At 42.1% G+C, this 21,437-nt stretch overlaps 1 protein-coding gene across 2 annotated transcripts in view; it reads right to left on the minus strand.

Annotated features, from left to right (window-relative positions):
• CCDC149 (coiled-coil domain containing 149) overlaps positions 1-21,437 on the minus strand; it is a 115,725-nt gene that overhangs the window by 57,784 nt on the left and 36,504 nt on the right. For both annotated transcript variants that reach the window (XM_040237938.1, XM_040237939.1), the window contains exons 2-3: positions 11,805-11,966; positions 10,038-10,076 (exon numbers count right to left, since the gene is read on the minus strand). In XM_040237938.1, coding sequence (XP_040093872.1) covers positions 10,038-10,076; positions 11,805-11,966 — 201 coding nt within the window. The remainder of the gene's footprint in view (positions 1-10,037; positions 10,077-11,804; positions 11,967-21,437) is intronic.

The following is a 21,437-nucleotide window of genomic DNA, read 5'->3' on the forward strand; positions in this document are numbered from 1 at the left end:
ATGAAGACTACACATCCTGACAGTTGTTATAAATGCAGAGGTCTGGGAGTTGAGAGAGCTGTGTGCATCTTGCCCCAACCTCTCTGCATTTTTGCAGAAATTCTCAGCGAGGCAGACTGGTCACATTAACAAGGGGAGCTGTCGTTGCTTTCTTCAAGTCCTGCTGCATCCTAACCTCTGGCTCTTGCCTCTCCCACTGTGTTTGAATTCCTTCATAAATGTCAGAAAATACATAGAAATTTACACTATAGATGCAATACATTTTTTAAACTTATAAGAAGTGGTGGGAGGTTTTTTGTTTTTTTTTTTTAATGGTATATCACATTGGCAACGACAATCTCTTTGAAGGACCCCTGGTTTCTAAGATCAAGTAACCAAGACTGGTTTACAAGGAGGGGAATTCAGGATATCAGTTACAAGAAGTAGCCCTAAAGCTTTTAGGTGGGGAGACAAGATCCATTATATACCAATTTTCTCACTGATGTAAGAAATGAAAAGTTGGACATGAGATCAGTATATGCCACCCCAAAATATACTCCTCTGCCATGAGAATTATTTTCATCTGAAGGCAACTGAGAATCAACAAACACTGAGAATGTTCTCCCTTCCCCCTTTCAGCCTAAAAACAGGGCATAAATTTCTATTTGTGAGGATATCCTATCCCCTCTGTAGTACCAGGAAGGGAAGAGCATCTCTTATCACCGGACACAGAGAACTGGCACCATGATGAGTCTGTACAAACAAACCTTACCAAAATAACCCTATCTTCTGTTAGTTTTCCTATATATCTTTCTAGTTACTGTCCCACAATTTATCATCCCTGGAAGCCCACATGCCCTTTCCTTTTATTAAAATGGTATGTAAACCCCTCCCAAACCAGTCTAAATAATTCTTTTGAGTTTTATTTCCCTGGTGGCTCAGACAATAAAGAATCCACCTGCAATGCAGGAAACCTGGGTTTAACTCTCGGGTCAGAAGATCCCCTGGAATAGGGCATGGCAACCCACACCAGTATTCTTGCCTGGAGAATTCCACAGACAGAGGGGCCTGGTGGGCTACAGTCCACGGGGTCATAAAGGGCCGAATATGACTAAGCGACTAACACTTTTACTTTTTTTTCTTCTCTGTGAACTTCCATGCACATAAAACATTTATAAAATTGCTTTTTTCTCCTGTTATCTGCTTTTGTCAGTTAAATTTGCAGGCCCCCATGCACTGAACCTAAGAAGGTAGAGGAAAAGATTTTCCTCTCCAACAGATAAAAACAAAATGAAAGAAAGTGATGAAAAGTTTAACATTAACCTTCCAACCTTGTGCTAACCAGACACTGGAAAGGGCAGCAAAATGGGAAGACCACGTGTTTTCACCCAAGTTCTTAAATAATTCAGCCACCTGGAGGGGAAAGGAGCAACATTTCAGTTACGATCCCTTGAGTTATCCTGAAAACTTTGTAATTTATTAGACATACACCACTTCAGAAACCTAGCCATGGAAAAGTCATCATAATGACTCTCATAATTCTCCATCATAATGTAAAAGTGATGTGTACCAGAAAATCCTGTAACTGCCTTCTCAGCTAGCTGACATATCAAAACCAGGATTTAAAAATTGGAGGGGAAAAAAAAGAGAGAGGCAGGTAAAAACGTGGCCTAGGCACTTCCTCAAGAAGACTACTTTTTTTTTTTTTTTTAATGTGAGAAAGAGGCCAGATTTAGAAAATGCTCCTCAACTACATGGTGTTTATCACCTGAACCCTTTAAACTCACACCTCTGGCAGTGTACTCAATTAAGCAAGAATATGTAAAAAAAAAAAGTTTGAGAAAATGTGGAGTATACTTGAGTGGTGTGATTGATAGCAAATTTAATTGCAATTTCTACTCCGCTGCTTTGGTCCTACAGTGACTCCTGTGTTAACAGAGTGAAACTCGCTTTGCTGAGCAATGGCCCCCTGCTCATAGCAACTGCCAAAGTGATGACCTCTGCTACAGCAACAGCTTTCTTATTTACAAAAAACAACCACCAGAAAGAGAGTTCATTCTACGCAGTCACACAGAGTTTTTGGCTGCGTAAGGAGTCCTTGGCCCAACTACTCTTCACCTCACAATCTCCAAACACACACTGGCGAAGGCAGGCATTTCCAGGCCCACAGGCAAATGGTCTTCTGTGGGCTGAGGAGGCTGCTATATAAATAAATGTTTGCTTAATCTCGGCCATTATGGTTCTGCATCTGCCACTTTAGTGGGTCCTGTAATAGCTCCCAGGTTCTTTAGACTCACTGAGCTTAAATCGCTCCATCTATAAACGGGGGGAAGCCCTCACCTTCCTGACAAAAGTTGTTGCAAGGACTCGAAGGGCTTCCAAGAACGAGGCGGTAGCACTCAGATTGAAGTTACAGTTGTGTGTGTTGGGGGAGGGGGTGGTTCCCGCAGGCTGAACCCTGGATTTCTTCCCGGTTTCCCTGGTGTACCAGTGAAGCAGTACTGTTCAAAGTGTTATAAAAAGAAACGTCTCAAAGCACTCAAGACCTTTGAAGGAAGTTTTAGGTTCTGAGCATCAAACTGGAATGCATATACAAAGTTGCTCTGATTTGTGGTCACGGGGGACTAAAATAAGATTGACCAAGAAGATTTTCTGCTGAAGCAAAAGGCTCCCTCCCATTCTACAAAGGGTCATTCTGTGCTCTGATTTCTCCAGGGTTGTCATTCTGGCGCATGTCATCATCCAAATAAGCCATCACTTTTTAAGGGAAGAAAGCAAACGCTCCCTCCCGAACCAAGAAGAATACCTCCCCTGGTACCTCGGCTTGAAATCAAAACAGGCAAAGACAAAGATGTGTTTGATTGTTTATTCAAGGAGGAGTCTGCTAGGGGGAAATTGTGTTGCCATGACCCCAAAGAATCCCAACCTATAAGAAGATTAACCCCAGATCATTTAAATTCCCCTTTATCTCCTTTGGAGGAACTGCTTGTTTAGCAAAAGAAAAATATTTAAAGGGTCATCTGAGATCTTTTGGTGATCTTGCACTGCACTGTTGAGAGGTGCTCTGAGTATAGTTCTGCCTGGAGTATCAAGAAAAACTTTTCATTTCAATATCCCCTGAGAAGCTATTAGTGAAATCACTGTTGTCACGATTTCTTCACTGCTTCTTTAACAGATGATTTGCCATTGGAAATTGAGTTGTTTTAAAAAGGATTCTAAATTCTAAAAGAGAGCCTCGATTGACAACCATATTTCTAGAACTATAAACATGAATGTTCTTGTCTATCCTGAGAGGAGGAGACAAAAAACAGATAGATATTATGACCAGACACTGGTTGCCACAAGAAAGAACACTGGTCTAACAGATAAAGATTTCTAGCTCAGTTTCTGGTTCTCAACCACTGCTTAAGCAGAGGGCTTCAGATAAAGTACTTCAACTTTGAACTTCCAAAACAGGTTGGATTAAATGTTGACTATGCTTTTTCCTGGACTTCCCTGTGGCTCAGATGGTAAAGAATCTGCCTGCAATGCAGGAGACCTGGGTTCAATCTCTGGGTTGGGAAGATGCCCTGGAGGAAGGCATAGCAACCCACTCCAGTATTCTTGCCTGGAGAATCCCCATGGATAGAGGAGCCTGGCGATCTACAACCCATGGGGTCACAAAGAGTCAGACATGAATGAGTGACTGAACACATGTTCTTTCCAATTCAAACAGCCTCAGAGTCAAATAAGGAACAAAAACCTAAATTAGAACACTGAACAACACACTAGCACATTTGGATTTTTAGTCCTGCTCTATTCACCTGCTGTATGACCTGGGACAAGTCACAAGAAAAATGAAAGAATTAGCCAGCACCCACTGAGCACCCCATGGGATGACAGAGTCAGACACTACTGAGCAACTGTATAACAACACTGAGGACTCATCAAGCACAAGGCAATGGGCTTTATACATGTTATCACAGTAATTCTTTATAAAAATTGTATGAATCTATCTCATGATTATGTTCATTTTGGAGAGGAGGAAACTGAGTCTCAGAAAGGTTACACAGCTTGCCCTAGATCACCCAGTCAGCAAGTCAAAATATTATACTTGAATTTCCCAAGTTGGATGCCAGAACCTCAGCTTTTATCTATTGCCATATAGGGCACTGCCTTTCAACTTTAGGAAAGACCTAACTTGCCGTGTGGCCGCAGAAGCCAGCTGGGAGACGACACACATACATAGATTCATGTGCGCAGGCACACCATACGTACACGGCCTCTGGAAAGCGCAAAGCACTGCAAAGCTGCGGATGTGATACTGCTTCTACCTATATTTGAGAAGAACTTGCAGCTCGAGCTGCTACAACAAAGCACCACAGACTGGGTGGCTTATAGACCACGGAAGTTTACTTCTCACAGTTTTAGAGGCAGGGAATTGGAGATCAAGGAGCCAGCACAGTCAGGTTCTGGGGAGCATCCTCTTTCAGGTGGTAGGTTTCTGGTTTTGCACTCACATGGCAGAGAAAGCATGCTCTCTCATAACTCTCAGAAGGGCGCTGAATCCTTTCGTGAGGACTCTACCCTCATGACCTCATCTACCTCTCAGAGGCCCCACCTCCTAACACCATCACACTGAGGAGCGGAGTTTCAACATGTGAATTTAGTGGCGGGGGCAGGGGATGTAAACATTCAGTCCATAAGACAGTGATGATAGTAATCTCTCCTTCCGAGCTGAAGAGGGGAGGAATCCATAGGAATCCCTCCTTCAAGTCAAGAAACTGCAGCCCCGGTTTCAAGGCCTGTGGCCAATGAGATCCTCAATGCTGCATCTTCCCCTTTTCCAATGTGGGGGTCTCTTGACCCCCTTCCATGTCCCATCTGTTGCCCCGGCAGCTGGTTCTCATTCCAATGCCTTCTGTTAACACAGGGACATTTGCTTTGCAGCTGGAGGGGTAAATACTTCACCTACTGTTTTGCCTTTGGGATAAACACGCAATATAAGACAGGAGACACTAGGTCAGGGTGCACACTTCTACCCCTCGTTCCTGCTGATGAAAAAGTGAAGAAGGTAATTGTGCCTCTCTCATCCAGTACCAGCACACAGATGCTAAAGCTATCTGCTTTTGGCCAAATGGAAAGTTTCACTGTAACCAGCACCTGCAAATTTAACAGTGCTCTTCTCCACACTGAGCTAATGCAGAGGGCATCTGAACACCCTTGCCCACCCAAAAACCAACAGCATACTTTTATAAATCAACTAAAGGTAAACAAAATTTGAAAACCTATATTTTAAACAGGTAAGAATTTTTCCACAAATACTAGAACTATTCCCCCCCCATTGTTTATAAATACATTTTTTCCATTCTGCTAAGTCACTTCAGTCGTGTCCAACTCTGTGCGACACCATAGACAGCAGCCCACCAGGCTCCCCCGTCCCTGGGATTCTCCAGGCAAGAACACTGGAGTGGGTTGCCATTTCCTTCTCCAATGCATGAAAGTGAAAAGTGAAAGTGAAGTCACTCAGTCATGTCTGACTCTTGGCGACCCCAAGGACTGCAGCCTACCAGGCTCCTCCATCCATGGGATTTTCCAGGAAGAGTACTGGAGTGGGGTGCCATTGCCTTCTCCCATTACTAAGCCAGAATTCCCTCCCTGGCTTTGGGCTATATTTTTCTCTCCATTGCACTGACTACCATTTAACAGCCTATATATTTTAATCATTTTGTTTGTTGTCTGCTCACAGCATCTCTACGAGACTTAAGGTAACTATATTATTTATCATCCAAATCAAGACACTCTGGAGAGAGAAGGGACCACTAATACAAATTATGTCAGGACAGGGACTTTCCTGGCAGTCCAGTGGTTAAGAGTTTGCCTTTCAAAGCAGGGGGTGTGGGTCCCATCCCTGGTTGGGTAGCTAAGATCCCACATGCCTCCTGGTCTATCTCTCTCTCTATATGTGTGTGTGTGTGTGTGTATGTGTGTGTATATATATATATATATATATATATATGTATATAACAGAAGCAATATTGTAACAAATGGAATGAAGACTTTCAAAATGGTCCCATTCCAGTATTCTTGCCTGGGTAATTCCATGGACAGAGGAGCCTGGCAGGCTGCAGTCCATGGGGTCACAAAAAGAGTAGGACAACCACATCAAAAAAACCTTACATAAAAATAAAATTACGCCAGGTGCAAATGACAATGATCTTGAGCCATTTAGGTTCCACACGCTCAAGGACTTGGGTCTGACTTTTTTCACTCCTGTGTTCCTAGTGTCTAATCAGCACAGGATACCCATAAGGTGTTCCATAAACTTTTACTGAACCATGGTGGCTCTAAGAATGAGCTCTGAGTAGACTGCAGGACTTTAAACTCTTTCTCCATCACCAATTCCTTATGTTATTTCCCTTCAGTAACTTACTCAACTGCCACTGGCCTCAATTTCCTCGTTTGTCTGATGGCAACAATAATAACCCCACCTCCCATGGTGGTGTGGGAATTAAATGGGATCCTCCAAGGTGTAATGTTGGGCATAGGGTCTGATGTGGCAAGGATGAGCACTCAAAAACACTGGCTGCCATCATTACGATTTGTCATTTCAAGACTATCTCAGGAAGGCACGTAGAGCAGATGGTTAAGACACGGTCTACCCAGCATCCTGTCACCATGACAATAGCAGAAGCTGCCTTATATCTACAGTATGCCTGGCCATGCCCAGCTGACCCTGAAGTGGACCCTTGGACTGAGCCTGGCCTAGGGGAGCTCTCTCCTGGGACTCAGGGAGCAGCTTCTTCCTAGAGATCAAAGACGTGGGATCTGTAGCCCTTATGTGGTCAGCAGACATGTTTCCTATTCTATAGAGAAAGCAGGTCCAGAAAAAGAAATGATAGCTGACCCAGAGAATGCTGAAGGCAGAGGAAAAACCTGGGAGCCCCTGAGTGCTGGTGGTAGCTGGTCTTGAGGCCGGGCTGCATTTATGCCTCCCAAGGTGGCTGCTCACCCAACCCTTCTGAGGTTCTATGAGCCAGTAACTTCCTCTTTGGCCCAAGCTATTTCAAGCTGCCAAGTGTAACCAGAAGAGTCCTGACAAAGGCATACAAATATACAGTTGATTAAAAAAGAAAGGGATGATCAGGAGGGGGAGAGGAGGATAAATATTTATTGATCCTCACCCTGTGCCAGGCACTGTGCTGAAGACTACTTTTGTTATCTCATTTGTTCCTCACAGCCACACCACGCAGTGGGCACCATATTTATTCTCATTCTGTAGACTCTTCTGGTTACATTTGGCAGCTTGAAATAGCTTGGGCCAAAGAGGAAGTTACTGGCTCCTAGAACTTCAGAAGGGTTGGGTGAGCAGCCACCTTGGGAGGCAGAAATGCAGCCCGGCCTCAAGACCAGCTACCACCAGCACTCAGGGACCCCCAGGTTTTTCCTTTGCCTTCAGCAGAGTCTCACCAAGTCTCAGGCCCCGAAAGGAAACTTCCCAAGGCACATGATTAGTTTAGTGGGTGTCACTGCTGGCCCTTCCATCCCCGGTGATTAATCTAAGCCGATTAATAAATAGTATCCTCCCAGTGAATATTAACAGACCAGGAAGAAGAACATATCCTACATGGGCCCAGTGAGGCTGGAGGGAAGGACTTATATTCCAGGCGTGGGTTTTCGGTCTTTCCTGCTTACGGGAACTGGCCTCAGGAGAAAGCTGATGCTAAATTCAAGAAGAAACTGATGTTAAATTCAAGAAGAAACTGATGTTAAAATCGGCACAGTGATAGAATGGTCAGATAAAATATACGATTCCCAGCTCAATGTGAACTTCAGATTAACAGTCAATATTGTTTCAGTTAAGTAAATATTATTGCATGATACGTGAAATTGAAAGTGTTAGTCGCTCAGTCGTGTCTGACTCTTTGCAACCCCATGCCCTGTAGCTCATCAGGCTCCTCTGTTGATGGAATTCTCCAGGTAAGAATACTGGAGTGGGTAGCCATTTCCTTCCCCAAGGGATCTTCCTGACCCAGGGATCGAACCCACGTCTCCTGCATTGCAGGCAGATTCTTCACCATTTGAGCCACCGGGAAAGTCCCACACTCTTACACTAAAAAGGTATTCATGGTCCATCTGAAATCCAAGATTTGATTTACTGTATTTTTCTTTGATAAGTATGGTAGAGAAGAGAGAATGAGTGCATGACACTACAGCATCTGAGACCTGCGTTACCTCTCAACTTGCGGTTACGCAAGGGTATTGACTCCTTTACTGTTTGAGCAGGTTAGAATGTCTGTCACTGGTACCCCAGTCCATCCTATGTCACCCATCATAGGCAGGAAGGGTGCAGAGCCCAAGCTCATACTACCACACTAAATCCTAAAGGGACAGAAACTAAATGCCATATTAAAAGCTACAAAGCCAGAACTTAGGACATTGAACCTGTTTGTTTGTTTGTTTCCAGAGCTGTAAGAATGCAGCTTGACAGACTTACTGGAATTCATCAGATTCTCTTCAGTCAATGTAAATTTTTTATTATAAAGTCACGGAACGTGAATTCACTTACCCTGTAAAACTCCTTCATGAATACTAACAAACCCTAAAATCGCGGCAAAGATGACAGCTCATAGACACCAAAAACAAAAACATAAGCGATCCCACACTAAGGATCCCAGTTTTAAAACATTTATGATAAATTTCCACATCGTTTTGTTTAGGAAAAAACCATCAATTAGCTTCATAGAAGAATCTGATATTAGCTCAAAGCTGGAGCATTACAAAATAATCAAATAAAATAGGAAAGGAATATGGGAGTGACCAGAACTGAATGCCTGATAGGGTAACCGTAGGACTGAATTGTTATTTAAGGGTAAATGTTGTGTGTGTGTGTGTGTCTACAGTTTATGCAGTCATGAATCTTACGTGTTTATATGCTGTGCCAGGTATATGATCGATGAACAAAAACAGGATGTTGGCTGAGCCATTACAGCTCTTAAGACAGCAAACAGTTCCTGAGTCCTTATTTTCATCCACCAGTTTTGAAGCCCTGCTCTGGTGCAGAGGGTTTCCCATAACACGGAACACACAGCATTAATATCACCATCATCCAGGCTGCCTTCAAGCCCATGAAAGGCTACCAGTCAGGGTGTGTCAGTATAGAAAATTGTGAAGTTAAGGAAACAGCTAACAAGATATCTTTGAAAAAAGCAATATATATATTTATGAATACAACTGGATTATAAAAATTTGATGTATGATATTCCTGGACATAATCCTACAAAAGTGTTAACTGTCCCTACATCAATCTATAAATTTAAGAAAACTCCAATCAAAATACCAACAGGAATGGGTTTGGGTGGGGTGGGGATCAGAGGAGGACTTGATAAAATATTTGTCAGTTATATATATATAAATATATATAAATATATATATATATATAAAGAAATCTGAAAAGAAAAGAGCAAAGCTAAGGATAATAGCTCAAACAGGTATTGAAAGTATAAACAAAAACAGAATAATGTGGTACAAATAGGATGGTACAGGAAGTTCAATGCAACAAACAGAAAGTCCAGAAACACACATATACACAAGATAAGGATTTGTTCATTGATAAAAGTGGGCACCTAAAATCTGTGGGAAATGGATTCATCAATAAACAATGCTGGTTATCATTCAGGAGAGAACATAAATGGCTTATGAGTTTTGCTGGTAAGATGTCTTTAAAAGTCTGAAGTGGCAGAATGACATTCATCCATGGAACAGTGAGCTACAGCCCGGTAGCAGTGCGCCCTCAACGCGTGGTTTTTCAACAGGGTCCCAACAAGAAAGGGAACACGGTCAACTTGTGTGCCCTCTTCTATCCTGTTAGATGTCACTGTGTCTCCTTCACCCAACCCTTAGCTCCTCTTTGTAGTCAGTGTTTCTCAACCACACTTCTCCCAGTAATACAAACACCTCTGAGAAATTAAAAGATTTCTCTACACATTTGGGGATTCCCTGATGCTCCAGTTGTTGTAAGACACGAATACAAACATCCTGAGAGTTACCAAAGATAACAGGTAAGGAGTAAGTCTTACCTGTTTCCTCTTTTCAGGGGGAAGTGATGGGTCTCCATCCTACAAAGAAACCAGTGTTACACTTCATTTTTAAAAAAATCAGATATATGTAGGTTCAAGGAGCTGTACTGAACTATGAACTAAATTCAGACCCTCCCCACTCCCGCCCCCTGCAACCAGCAATGTTCTGAACCAAACAAAAATATGCTTTAAAAACTGATAACTGTAAACTGAACCAGAGTTATTTTGGGAAGACCTCTAAAGAATCACTTTCAATTAGGACCAGTCTATATGTTTTCTATAAGGTGGTTGGATGGCATCACTGACTTGATGGACATGAGTTTGAGCAAGCTCCGGGAGTTGATGACGGACTGGGAAGCCTGGTGTACTGCAGTCCATGGGGTCGCAGAGTCGGACAAGACTGAGTCACTGAACTGAACTGATATATTTTCTAAACCTATGTGAGCCAAATAAATTCATTACTTAGAATTTTCAAAATTACTTTTGAGCACACTAAACTGAAATAGTATTTCATTTGGTTTGAGTTCCTTTTTTAAATAATTAGATTCGAGGAAATAGTAATGGACACATATATGCCTGTGCATATACACACACACTTGAATTTTCTCTATAGGCAGAACAATTTGGGGACAGGATATGCCCAAAATAAAAGAAAACTAACTGAGAACTTCTAGCCCTATCAGATTTTTGTTTTAAAAGGATATAATTTCTGTCCCTCATGTGCCATCTGGGAATACATAAATATCTCAGGTAAATGATAAATGCTCAAGAAACTACTCCTATATCTGATGCAGTCCTCATGTAAGTCAACATTATTTTAACCTTAGGAATCTTTCTATTGTATTTCTGTTGAGGACAATTCAATGACCCCAGCAAAGCAGGTTAAATGTAAGCAATAGTGTCAGCACTTAAAAAAGAGATGGCATAAGTGAGAAAATACGAAGTGAGAATGCAAAATAGCACTATGCAGTTGGTATCCTCCAATTCATTTTAATTTGCATCCTTAAAAATTGTGCCATATGAAAACTAGAGAAAATCTAATTGCCCAGGAGAGGGAAAGGTTTAAAAATTATGGAAATACTACTATGCAAATATTTTTTAATGACTTAAATCTGTATATATGGCCTAGAGAGATGTCCAAAATAAAGTGCTGAGCGAAAAGAGCAAGTTTTAGAATAACATTTATATAAAGCTGTCCAATAGGAGTCTCTGCAATGAGGGACATGTCCCACAGCTAACTGTCCAATATAGCAGCCAGCATGGAAATGTTCTATATCAACACAATCCCATACGGTAGCCACCAGCCAACTATAGCGATTGAGCACACGAAATATGACGAGTCTGAGTGTTCAATTTTATTTAATTCTAATTAATTCAAAATGAAACTTAAATAACCACATGCAGCTAGTCAGTGGCTTCTGTATTAGCATAGATTTATAACATGAATCCTCCAGAAAAAAAAAAAAAAAACCCTTCATACAATTCATTAATAAGTAAATAAGGCACACGCAGACACATTCAGATGTGTGTACATTCACGGGTGCCAGAGCAAGTATCCGGAAGCATACACTTATCAACCAGCAAATGGTACTGGGTGTGGAGGAAGTGGGGTTGATGAATTTCATGTCCTGATAACGTGAAAGACTTTCATGTTTTTCCATTTGGTAACTGTCTGGATTCAGCCCTCTTTGGAAGAGATCGCATGTTTAAAGCCCCTCTTTCTATCTCCACAAGGGAACAGGGACATCACCGTAACGTAATACGTACAATGAGTTCGCGGTACTTCTTCTTCAGGGACTGGTGACGCTCTCGAAGCTGATTGGCCATGAGTTTGTACTGGTCCCTTTCCTGCTGGCATGTGTCCAGCTCCTTGGAAAGGATCAGCAGGGCTTCCTTCTTACTCTCCAGCTTCCTTTTACACACCAGGTACTGCAGAATAAACACATCCATGTGACTCAGAACTGTCATCAAGCCTCCCTCCTTTCACCCGTGTTGGAGTTCACACACTCTGCAGGGCTGATTTTGCTTTGTTGCTTTTTGTCTTCAGAGATCATATATCCAGAGACATTTGTCATTCAATGACACATGAGCCCAAAGGCTGCTAAAGTACCTGACACAGTGCCCTTGTGACAGAAATAAAACCGTGCACATTCATGAAGTTTGGCCAACTGAGACAGGGAAAATAATTGGTAACTTAAAGAGTGCAATCCTTTTCAACAATTCCATAGTTAAAGAGATAACAGATAAGACTTAAAATTCTATTAAAATTTTACAAAATAACATAATACAAATTTAGTAAAAATTCTGTATATTACTAATAATTATCTCTTGGTAGAAAAATTATTTGCATGTTTTCTTTAATCTTTATACTTTTTTTTGTTTGCCAAATGTTCTAGAACACACCTATATGGTTTCTATAATTTTAAAAAATACCAAAAATATAATAAAAAATAATTTGATCAAACTCTGCATTACTACAATAGATTGCACCTGCCTATGCAACCCAGCAGACATTTTCTCACTTGAGAGTTTTTGTTCACTAAAATCAGGCAGAGGTGCACACTTTTTTCTAGGATTCAAGTGCAGATACCCACCACCCAGAGACCAATTTTATGAGTGAAATATTTTAGGCACACTGAATTATCCCCTCAAAGTCAAGTTCCATCTTACTGGGACTCTTTCAGAGTTGCAGGATATCTTCGTCCCTCCACTGCCCCACTCCCCCAACGATGACAGACCCTCACTGGACAATCACCCACCACCTGGGCCAGCGTGAGCCCAATCGGGATTCTGTCCTTTTACTGGGCCTATTGCAACCGTCTGGGGTTATTCACATATGTGAGATGTGGCACTAAATACCTTTTGGATTTGCCCCGTAAAAGACCAAATTCAGAGCATTCATGAAAACAATTTATAGTTTCATTATACACTCTGACATGAACACTTTGTCATTACGGACGCTCACACAAAGCAGACAGAGGATCAGCACTCCCATACCATTCGAGTCAATGCTCTTTTATGGACAAAAAGCATTACTCATATATAGTGCTTGCTCGGAACTGACTTTGTTAAGTTCAATTTCAAATAAATGAAAGGAGAAAAAGAGAGTTTTGTGCATTAGCACATTTTTTTCCTTAAAAAAAAAAAAAAGTAATTGCTTAGCTTCAAAAACAAAGGGGAAAGAAAAGCCATTCTGAGATGATTTGAGTTCTAAGAGAGGACACTTCCACCTTGGATGAACCTTATTCCAGGCAGTAATGAGGTTGGAATCCTGCCTTAAAACGTCCCAGATTTTAAGACTTTGACATCGTCTTCGTGGAGGCAAATGGTTCTGTTGCCACAGTGATTTCTCAAGAGTAAAATCCCCAACGTGTAAATATCAGAGAAGAGTAGCTCACAAACCTGAACAGCAATGTCCTCAGGGAGGTATTGAGATTTCACAGGAAAAAATACCATTTACACACAGTTTAACAGATCTACCCTTGTGCCTTCGTTTCTTTGCCTGTGATCAGCAGCTTCAGTTGGCAGTGCTGTTAGTACCGGTGGCACAAAGACAGTCGCCTTTGTCCCTTCAGATCCAAATCTAAGGGCCCACATATACTCCGATTCTTCCCACTTTGGGGAAGAAAATCACAATCATGTGTGGACGTTATAAGCTGAAGAAGGCAAGGTTAGAGTCACATCTGGTCTATTGAAGGCGACCAGGTAAGGGCCACCACTTACTGGCAAAGTGGAATTCAAGTTCCCTAACCTTGGACTGCAGTCTGTGAGGGTCCAGGAGAGAAGCCGTTTCTCTCCCAAAGCATGACCCAAACTGGGCCTTGGAAGCTGTAAAGAGCAGAAGTAGACATCCATCCCCTCTCTGTCTAAGACACTTGGTAGAAAACAGGCGCAGAGGTGCCTAAGACCCGGGGACCAAGGATTTGAGGAGCAAATTATTGCTGCTGTTTGGTTGTCTTTAGGGTGTGGAAAACAAGACAGTTACAAATTTCATCAAAGCGTAAGAAACTCATTCTGTATAAAGATGAAGCCACTTCAAGAAAAGTATGGTCTTGAGAAAGCCGCTGCTGGGTGGTTCTTTCTTCTGTTTACTGTGGTCTAGAATGGTGAACTGCAAAAATGTTATTCCATGTCATTTTATCAGCAGAACAAGCCTTAGGCTTAAGCCTTGTTTATAAAATAGCTCCAAGTGCTGTTGCTCTGGCTGAAGATGGGACACCTCCTCTGAGGTTCTGCCACCTCGGTGCACTGGCATCAACAAGAGCCCTGCTGCATGTTACCCTGGGACGCTTGTGAAAATGCAGATTTCTGAGCCTGGGCTCAGACTGCTCATCCCCAGCTCACATATTGCCCAAATCGTCAATCTCTGGTGGTTGGCTCAGAAATCTGCTATTAGCACATGGCACAGGTGATTCTTACTCCACTTGTACTTTGAAAACCCAGGCTCTGGAGGCCTCAGCTTCACACTGTGAAGTTAGAAACAATGAACATAGTCTGGAGAGACTGAAAGGCCAGCTGCAGGCCAGAATTTCCAGGCAAGCCTCAGTCTCGGAGCCATTCAGGGTTGTCTGAGCCCCCTTTTTATAGCACAGAAGGGTTCTGAACAAGTACAAGTAGGGACCATATTTTACCATCTGGCCAAAGAGCTTCTACACGCAGTCTCATTAAAATATCAGTAGAAACTATGGGAGGTATTTGGGGGTGGGGGTGGGGTGTACTGGGGAGTGGGATGGAATTTCTCATTCTTCTAAAATGGTAACAGTTTAGTCCCTGTGGTAGCAACTGCTAAACTGTCCTGTCCCTCCAATTGGAAACAAAAAACAAATGACAAAAAGGAAAGAAAAAGGTGCTGAAGATCCTCCTCCATGGGTCGTTCTGAACAACCAGGGAACGCACAGGTCCAGCCTCAGCCTTAGAAGGGACCAGAAATAGAACAGAAAGCGAGACAAGCCAATCGTTGTGTATGGAGCGTCTCTGCTTCTAAAGGAGGATAAGTATGGCTGATGGAAGTGGTGGACAGTAGCAAACGACCAGGCAGAGCCAGGAGGCCTCCATGCAGATGTAGGTTAAGTGATGGGCTAATCATGACTTTTGGGACCCTGGGAAAGCCCCAGAAAACAGGAAACAAAACAAACTCATGCTGCCTGGGTCTCAGTTTCCACTCTTGGACAATGAGCAGGGTTCCCAAGAGTGCCTCCTAACCTGAGGAACCCATGATTTCAACATCCCATCCAATATCACTGGGGTGCAGGGTGCTGGGGAAAACACTTGGGGGCGGGGCTCCAACCCAGGAGGCATGACTCACTTCCAGTGCCTAGAAATTGCCTCCTCTACCTCACCTAGGGCAGAGTTAGCTCAATGATTTCTAAAGATCACCTGCAACAGTAACTTCAGGACAGCCACTTGGTTGGAAAGGGTTGTCAGGCCAAAGCAATAACCACTGTGTTTGTGATAACCATCTACGACAGAGTGAGAAAAGGCTAAATGTCTGCGTGGTTGTCGTTAGTGCCTCTCCCCAGTATTTCTCGCTCTTCTTTACTTCCAGGCATCTGGCAGGACTGTTCTTCCCCCATTGCTTTGGAGTAAGGCAGAACCATGTAACTTGCTTTATACAGTAAAGGGGAACCGGAGGACTATGAGTCAGTTCCAGGATGGATGACCCCGAGGGTCAAGGTATGAATCACCAGCACAACTTGGATCATGGAACCACAGCAGATAACTGCTCTGAAGAGTCATTTGGGTCCACAGAGTAATCTGTGTGATCCAGAAATAAACTTTTGTACCGTTAAGATACAAAGATTAGGGGGTGTTTGTTATCAGAGCTCACCTTAGCCCATCCTGACTAACACGATCCAGAGCAAAGTATGAAGGTAGGCAGATTGGGGAGATCAAATCTGCTCTGCTCTGTGCTTCTACTGAGTTACCACAACGATGAGGATTGCTCTTATCACTATTATTATTGCTGTTAGCAACAACAAAACCATAGTTTTATATCAAATGCTTTCCATGGATGATCTCCTTTAATCCCCACAGCACTGAAGTGGGGTTACTGTGTTATTTCAATGTACATTTCCTAAATGAGAAAGTGAGACTGAAAGAGTTTATGTAATATGCTAAGGGTCTAATAGAGCTAGAATCTGAACCCAAGTCTTTGTATAGCCAAGCTTGTGAAACCCCAATTTCTGACAAACCAAGCATTCCGTGAAAAAACAATCAGAATATTCATGGAGTTGGTTACTACATCTAGTTGGTATTTTCAGCATAGGGAAGCTAAGAAAGGGGAATTTTAAATTTGGCTCCTTTTATGTTTAGAATCTCTTCACCCACCCTCTTCTAAAACTAGATACAAGGGCTGAAGGAAGAAGGAAAAAATAAACAAAGAATTCATGAGCATCCCTCTTCTCTGCTCCTTGTGAGGGAGCCAAGTAGAGGCAACAAGGTTTCTATCCACTTAAAAGAAATGGGATAAGACTAGAGGCTGTTTTCTCAACAGGCTTGGTTGCAACAATTTTCTATAAATTATAGTTGGTCTCAATCATTCATTCAGGCAATATTTTCTGGGTGTCTTGTATGTGTTAGGCACCAAGCCAAGCATTTGGTCTCCTAAATGGATAAATGATCCTGGGGATTTTGAGAAGGAAGAGCATGATACCTGGATAATAAGACATAATTTCCACAATCCCTTATGGGTTTTTCTGAAACACCCAAAGTTTTGAAAACTGAAAATGTGTTCACATCTTGTTAGTGACCTCAGCTGATGTGAGAGTTTTTACTGTCTTATGCCACTGATTGTGAATATTCATACATTTGCTGAAGACAAATCAATGTGTTTGATTATTTGCTGCTGCCCAGAAGTCTACTGAGGTTGATACACAATATACACTTCGCTTACTGCATTTCCTTTCAGATGCCAAAAATCCTGCCTCAGAAACATATCTGGGGGCCAAGGATTTCAGATACAGAAACTGCCTTTTATTTTAAAGTCACCCTTGCAAATCTCTATATAGTCTCGAAGACACACTTGTGACAAAAATCAAATCTTTCTCAATTAATTATCCAAACCTAGGACATTATTAGATTTTTATTTCCTTATATAGGCAAGGAAAAACTGAAAATACGTTACATGCAGTAAATGTTCAAGCTGCCACAATGCTTACATGCCTATTCCCATCACCTCATAATGCCTTTATTCTTGAAAATTAGCACAAACACTGGAGCAGGGATAAACCTCCCAGATAACCCAAGTGACTTGCCCAATTGCAAAGAACAAGGTTCCCAGCTGCCAGCATCTTCCATAACAGTGTCTTCCAAATTGTGGGTCACAATACATCAGTTTGTGTAATGAACTCAATTCAGCTGCTACCCTCGTTTTCTTTAAAACAAAAACAAAACCAGAATAGAACAGAAAATAGTGTGATCCCATGCAGTAAAGGTAAGTATTATTTCATGAAACTTTTGTCTGTTAATATGTGTGTAGGAACAAACACACTTTCTATGCATATTTTCAACATATTCTGGGACTGCCATTCTAAAGTTTGGAAATGACTTTTCTATAACAAGTTAATCCATACATTTATTCATTCATTCAACAAATATTTAGTGAAAAACACTAAGAGAGGCAAGAATGGAGCTGGGGCGGGGGGGGTAAAGCCATTATGTAATAGAATTAACCAGTTCTTTGGGGTTGAGGTGCAACTCGGATTAATTAATACCTGCTCTGCCTACCTCAGTGAGATTACTGGGAGCTTGAAACGCAAGGTATGATGTTAATATTTGGCTTTGGAAACATTCTCAAAATTGAAGGTATTATTTTTTTACAGCACTTAAAGCTTACAAAACATTTTCCCAGAGACTCTCGTTTGATAGGCAACATTATATGACAATTTTAACAAAAACTGCTTTCCCCATTTTATAGACAAGATAGCTGAGATTAATTGTCTCTTTCAAAGTCACAATGCTAACAACTGTCAGCTCAAACTAGGGCTCTTAATTATAAATTTCAGATTCTTTTTAATATTCTGTATTGGTACCAATTAAATTATTAGCAATTCCACAAATCACCTCTCTTGGGTCAAACCATATTTTTAACAAGACACTCTTAGAGATAATTGTGTAACTGAAAACAATACATTTTAATTCATAGTATTTTGAGACCCTGTTTGGAAGATGGGCAGCACTCCCGGGGCCCTTTCTTTTTTAAAAAAAATGTATTTATTTATTTTAATTGCAGGCTAATTACTTTACAATATTGTGGTGGTTTTCGCCATACATCAACATGAATCAGCCATGGGTGTACATGTGTCCCCCAATCCTGAACCTCCCTCCCCACGCCATCCCTCTGGGTTGTCTCAGAACACCGGCTTTGAGTGCCATGCTTCGTACATTGAACTTGCACTTTTACATATGGTAATACCCATGTTTCAATGCTATTCTTTTGAATCATCCCACCCTCGCCTTTTCCCACATAGTCCAAAAATCTGTTCTTTATATCTGTGTCTCTTTTGCTGTCTTGCATATAGGGTCATTGTTATCATCTTTCTAAATTCCATATATATCGTTAATATACCATATTGGTGTTCCTCTTTCTGACTTACTTCACTCTGAATAATACGCTCCAGGTTCCTCCATCTCATTAGAACTGAGTCAAGTGCATTCTTTTTTATAGCTGAGTAATATTCCATTGTGTGTATGTACCACAACTTCCTTATCCATTTGTCTGCTGGTGGATATCTAGATTGCTTCCATGTCCTGGCTATTGTAAACAGTGCTGCAATGAACACTGGGGTACACATGTCTTGTCAATTCTGGTTTCCTCGGTGTGTATGCCCAGCAGTGGGATTGCTGGGTATATGGCAGTTCTATTTCCAGTTTTTTAAGGAATCTCCACAGTGTTCTCCATAGTAGCTGTAGTAGTTTGCATTCTCCCCAACAGTGTAAGAGGGTTCCCTTTTCTCCACACCCTCTCCAGCATTTATTTTTTGTAGACTTTTGGATAGCAGCCATTCTGACCAGCATGAGATGATACCTCATTGAAGTTTTGATTTGCATTTCTCTGATAATGAGTGATGTTGAGCATCTTTTCATGTGTTTGTTAGCCATCTGTATTTCTTCTTTGGAGAAATATCTGTTTAGTTCTTTGGCCCACTTTTTGATAGGGTCATTCGTTTTTGTGGTACTGAGCTGCATGAGCTGCTTGTATATTTTGGAGATTAATTCTTTGTCAGTTGTTTCATTTGCTATTATCTTCTTCCATTCTGAAGGCTCCCTTTTCACCTTGCTTATAGTTTCTTTCATTGTGCAAAAGCTTTGACGCTTAATTAGGTCCCATTTGTTTATTTTTGTTTTTATTTCCATTATTTTGGAAGGTGGGTCATAGAGGATCCTGCTGTGACTTATGTCAGAGAATGTTCTGCCTATGTTTTCTCTAAGAGTTTTATAATTTCTGGTGTCACATTTAGATCTGTAGTCAAGTTTGAGTTTATTTTTTTGTATGGTGTTACAAAGTGTTCTAGTTTCATTCTTTTACAGGTGGTTGGCCAGTCTTCCCAGCACCACTTGTTAAAGAGCCTTTTCTCCATCGTATATTTTTGCCTCCTTTGTCAAAGATAACGGGTACCTAGGTGTGTGGATTTACCTCTGGGCTTTCTATCCCGGGGCCTTTGCAATCGCGTTTCATGGGGAGTGGCTGAAGAGGTAGAGGCCACCTACAGTCCTCTCAGTGTTCAGCCAAGCCCGTGTTCCCAAGAGCTCTGCTAGTGGAGTCTCAGATGATGGTCAGTTCCCCACACTGCGTTACTCACCAGCTGAATCGTGGGCATAAGACACTTTATTTTTCAAAGAGCAGTGAACTCATAATTGTCTAAGTCGTAACTCAGGCCTAGCCCTCTTGGCTAACTCCAATTCCACCCCTAACAACCCTGCCTCAAGGCAATCTCGTCCAGTCCAATGACTTTCACTGTCATCTCTGTGCTGATTTTACCCAAATTGGTATCCCAGCTCAGACCTCTCTCCTGTATTCCTGCTCTGCTATCCAATGTGTGCCTCTATTTGAGCATCTTAGGGGCATTTTAAATGAGCCCTTGATATTCTCTCAGACCTGCCCTCCTCCAGACCTGCTCTCTTGGTAAGGATTTCCCTGGTGGCTCAGACGGTAAAGCATCTGTCTACAACATGGGAGACCCAGGTTCGAGCCCTGGGTTGGGAAGATCCCCTGGAGAAGGAAATCGCAATCCACTCCAGTACTATTGCCTGGAGAATCCCGTGGACAGAGGAGCCTGTAAACCAAACCATATTTGGTTTTCCATGAAAACCCTGGACTCACCCTTGCCTCTTCTCTTTCTTTCCCAGCCCTCATGTATTCATCAGCAAATCCTATGGGTGCTATCTTCAAAAGACATATTGAATTCAAATGCTTCTCACCCACTTCTACCCCTATCATCCTCCTTCAAGTCACCATCATCTCTTCACTGAACTGTGGCCCTAGCCTCCTATTTCTACTTCCTCGTTCTCAGTTCAGTTCAGTTCAGTTCAGTCGCTCAGTCGTGTCCAGCTCTTTGTGACCCCATGAATCACAGCACACCAGGCCAGGCCTCCCTGTCCATCACCATCTCCCGGAGTTCACTCTGACTCACGTCCATCGAGTCCGTGATGCCATCCAGCCATCTCATCCTCTGTCGTCCCCTTTCTCCTCCTGCCCCCAATCCCTCCCAGCATCAGAGTCTTTTCCAATGAGTCAACTCTTCGTATGAGGTGGCCAAAGTACTGGAGCTTCAGCTTTAGGATCATTCCTTCCAAATAAATCCCAGGGCTGATCTCCTTCAGAATGGACTGCTTGGATCTCCTTGCATTCCAAGGGACTCTCAAGAGTCTTCTCCAACACCACAGTTCAAAAGCATCAATTCTTCGGCGCTCAGCCTTCTTCACAGTCCAACTCTCACATCCATACATGACCATAGGAAAAACCATAGCCTTGACTAGACAGACCTTTGTTGGCAAAGTAATGTCTCTTCTTTTGAATATGCTATCTAGGTTGGTCATAACTTTTCTTCCAAGGAGTAAGAGTCTTTTAATTTCATGGCTGCAGTCACCATCTGCAGTGATTTTGAAGCCCCAAAAAATTAAGTCTGACACTGTTTCTACTGTTTCCCCATCTATTTGCCATGAAGTGATGGGACCAGATGCCATGATCTTGGTTTTCTGAATGTTGAGCTTTAAGCCAACTTTTTCACTCTCCTCTTTCACTTTCATCAAGAGGCTTTTTAGCTCCTCTTCACTTTCTGCCATAAGGGTGGTGTCATCTGCATATCTGAGGTTATTGATATTTCTCCCAGCAATCTTGATTCCAGCTTGTGTTTCTTCCAGTCCAGCGTTTCTCATGATGTACTCTGCATAGAAGTTAAA

This window comes from Oryx dammah, unplaced genomic scaffold (genome assembly GCF_014754425.2).
Source record: "Oryx dammah isolate SB20612 unplaced genomic scaffold, SCBI_Odam_1.1 HiC_scaffold_3, whole genome shotgun sequence".
NCBI classification, from domain to species: Eukaryota; Metazoa; Chordata; class Mammalia; order Artiodactyla; family Bovidae; genus Oryx; species Oryx dammah.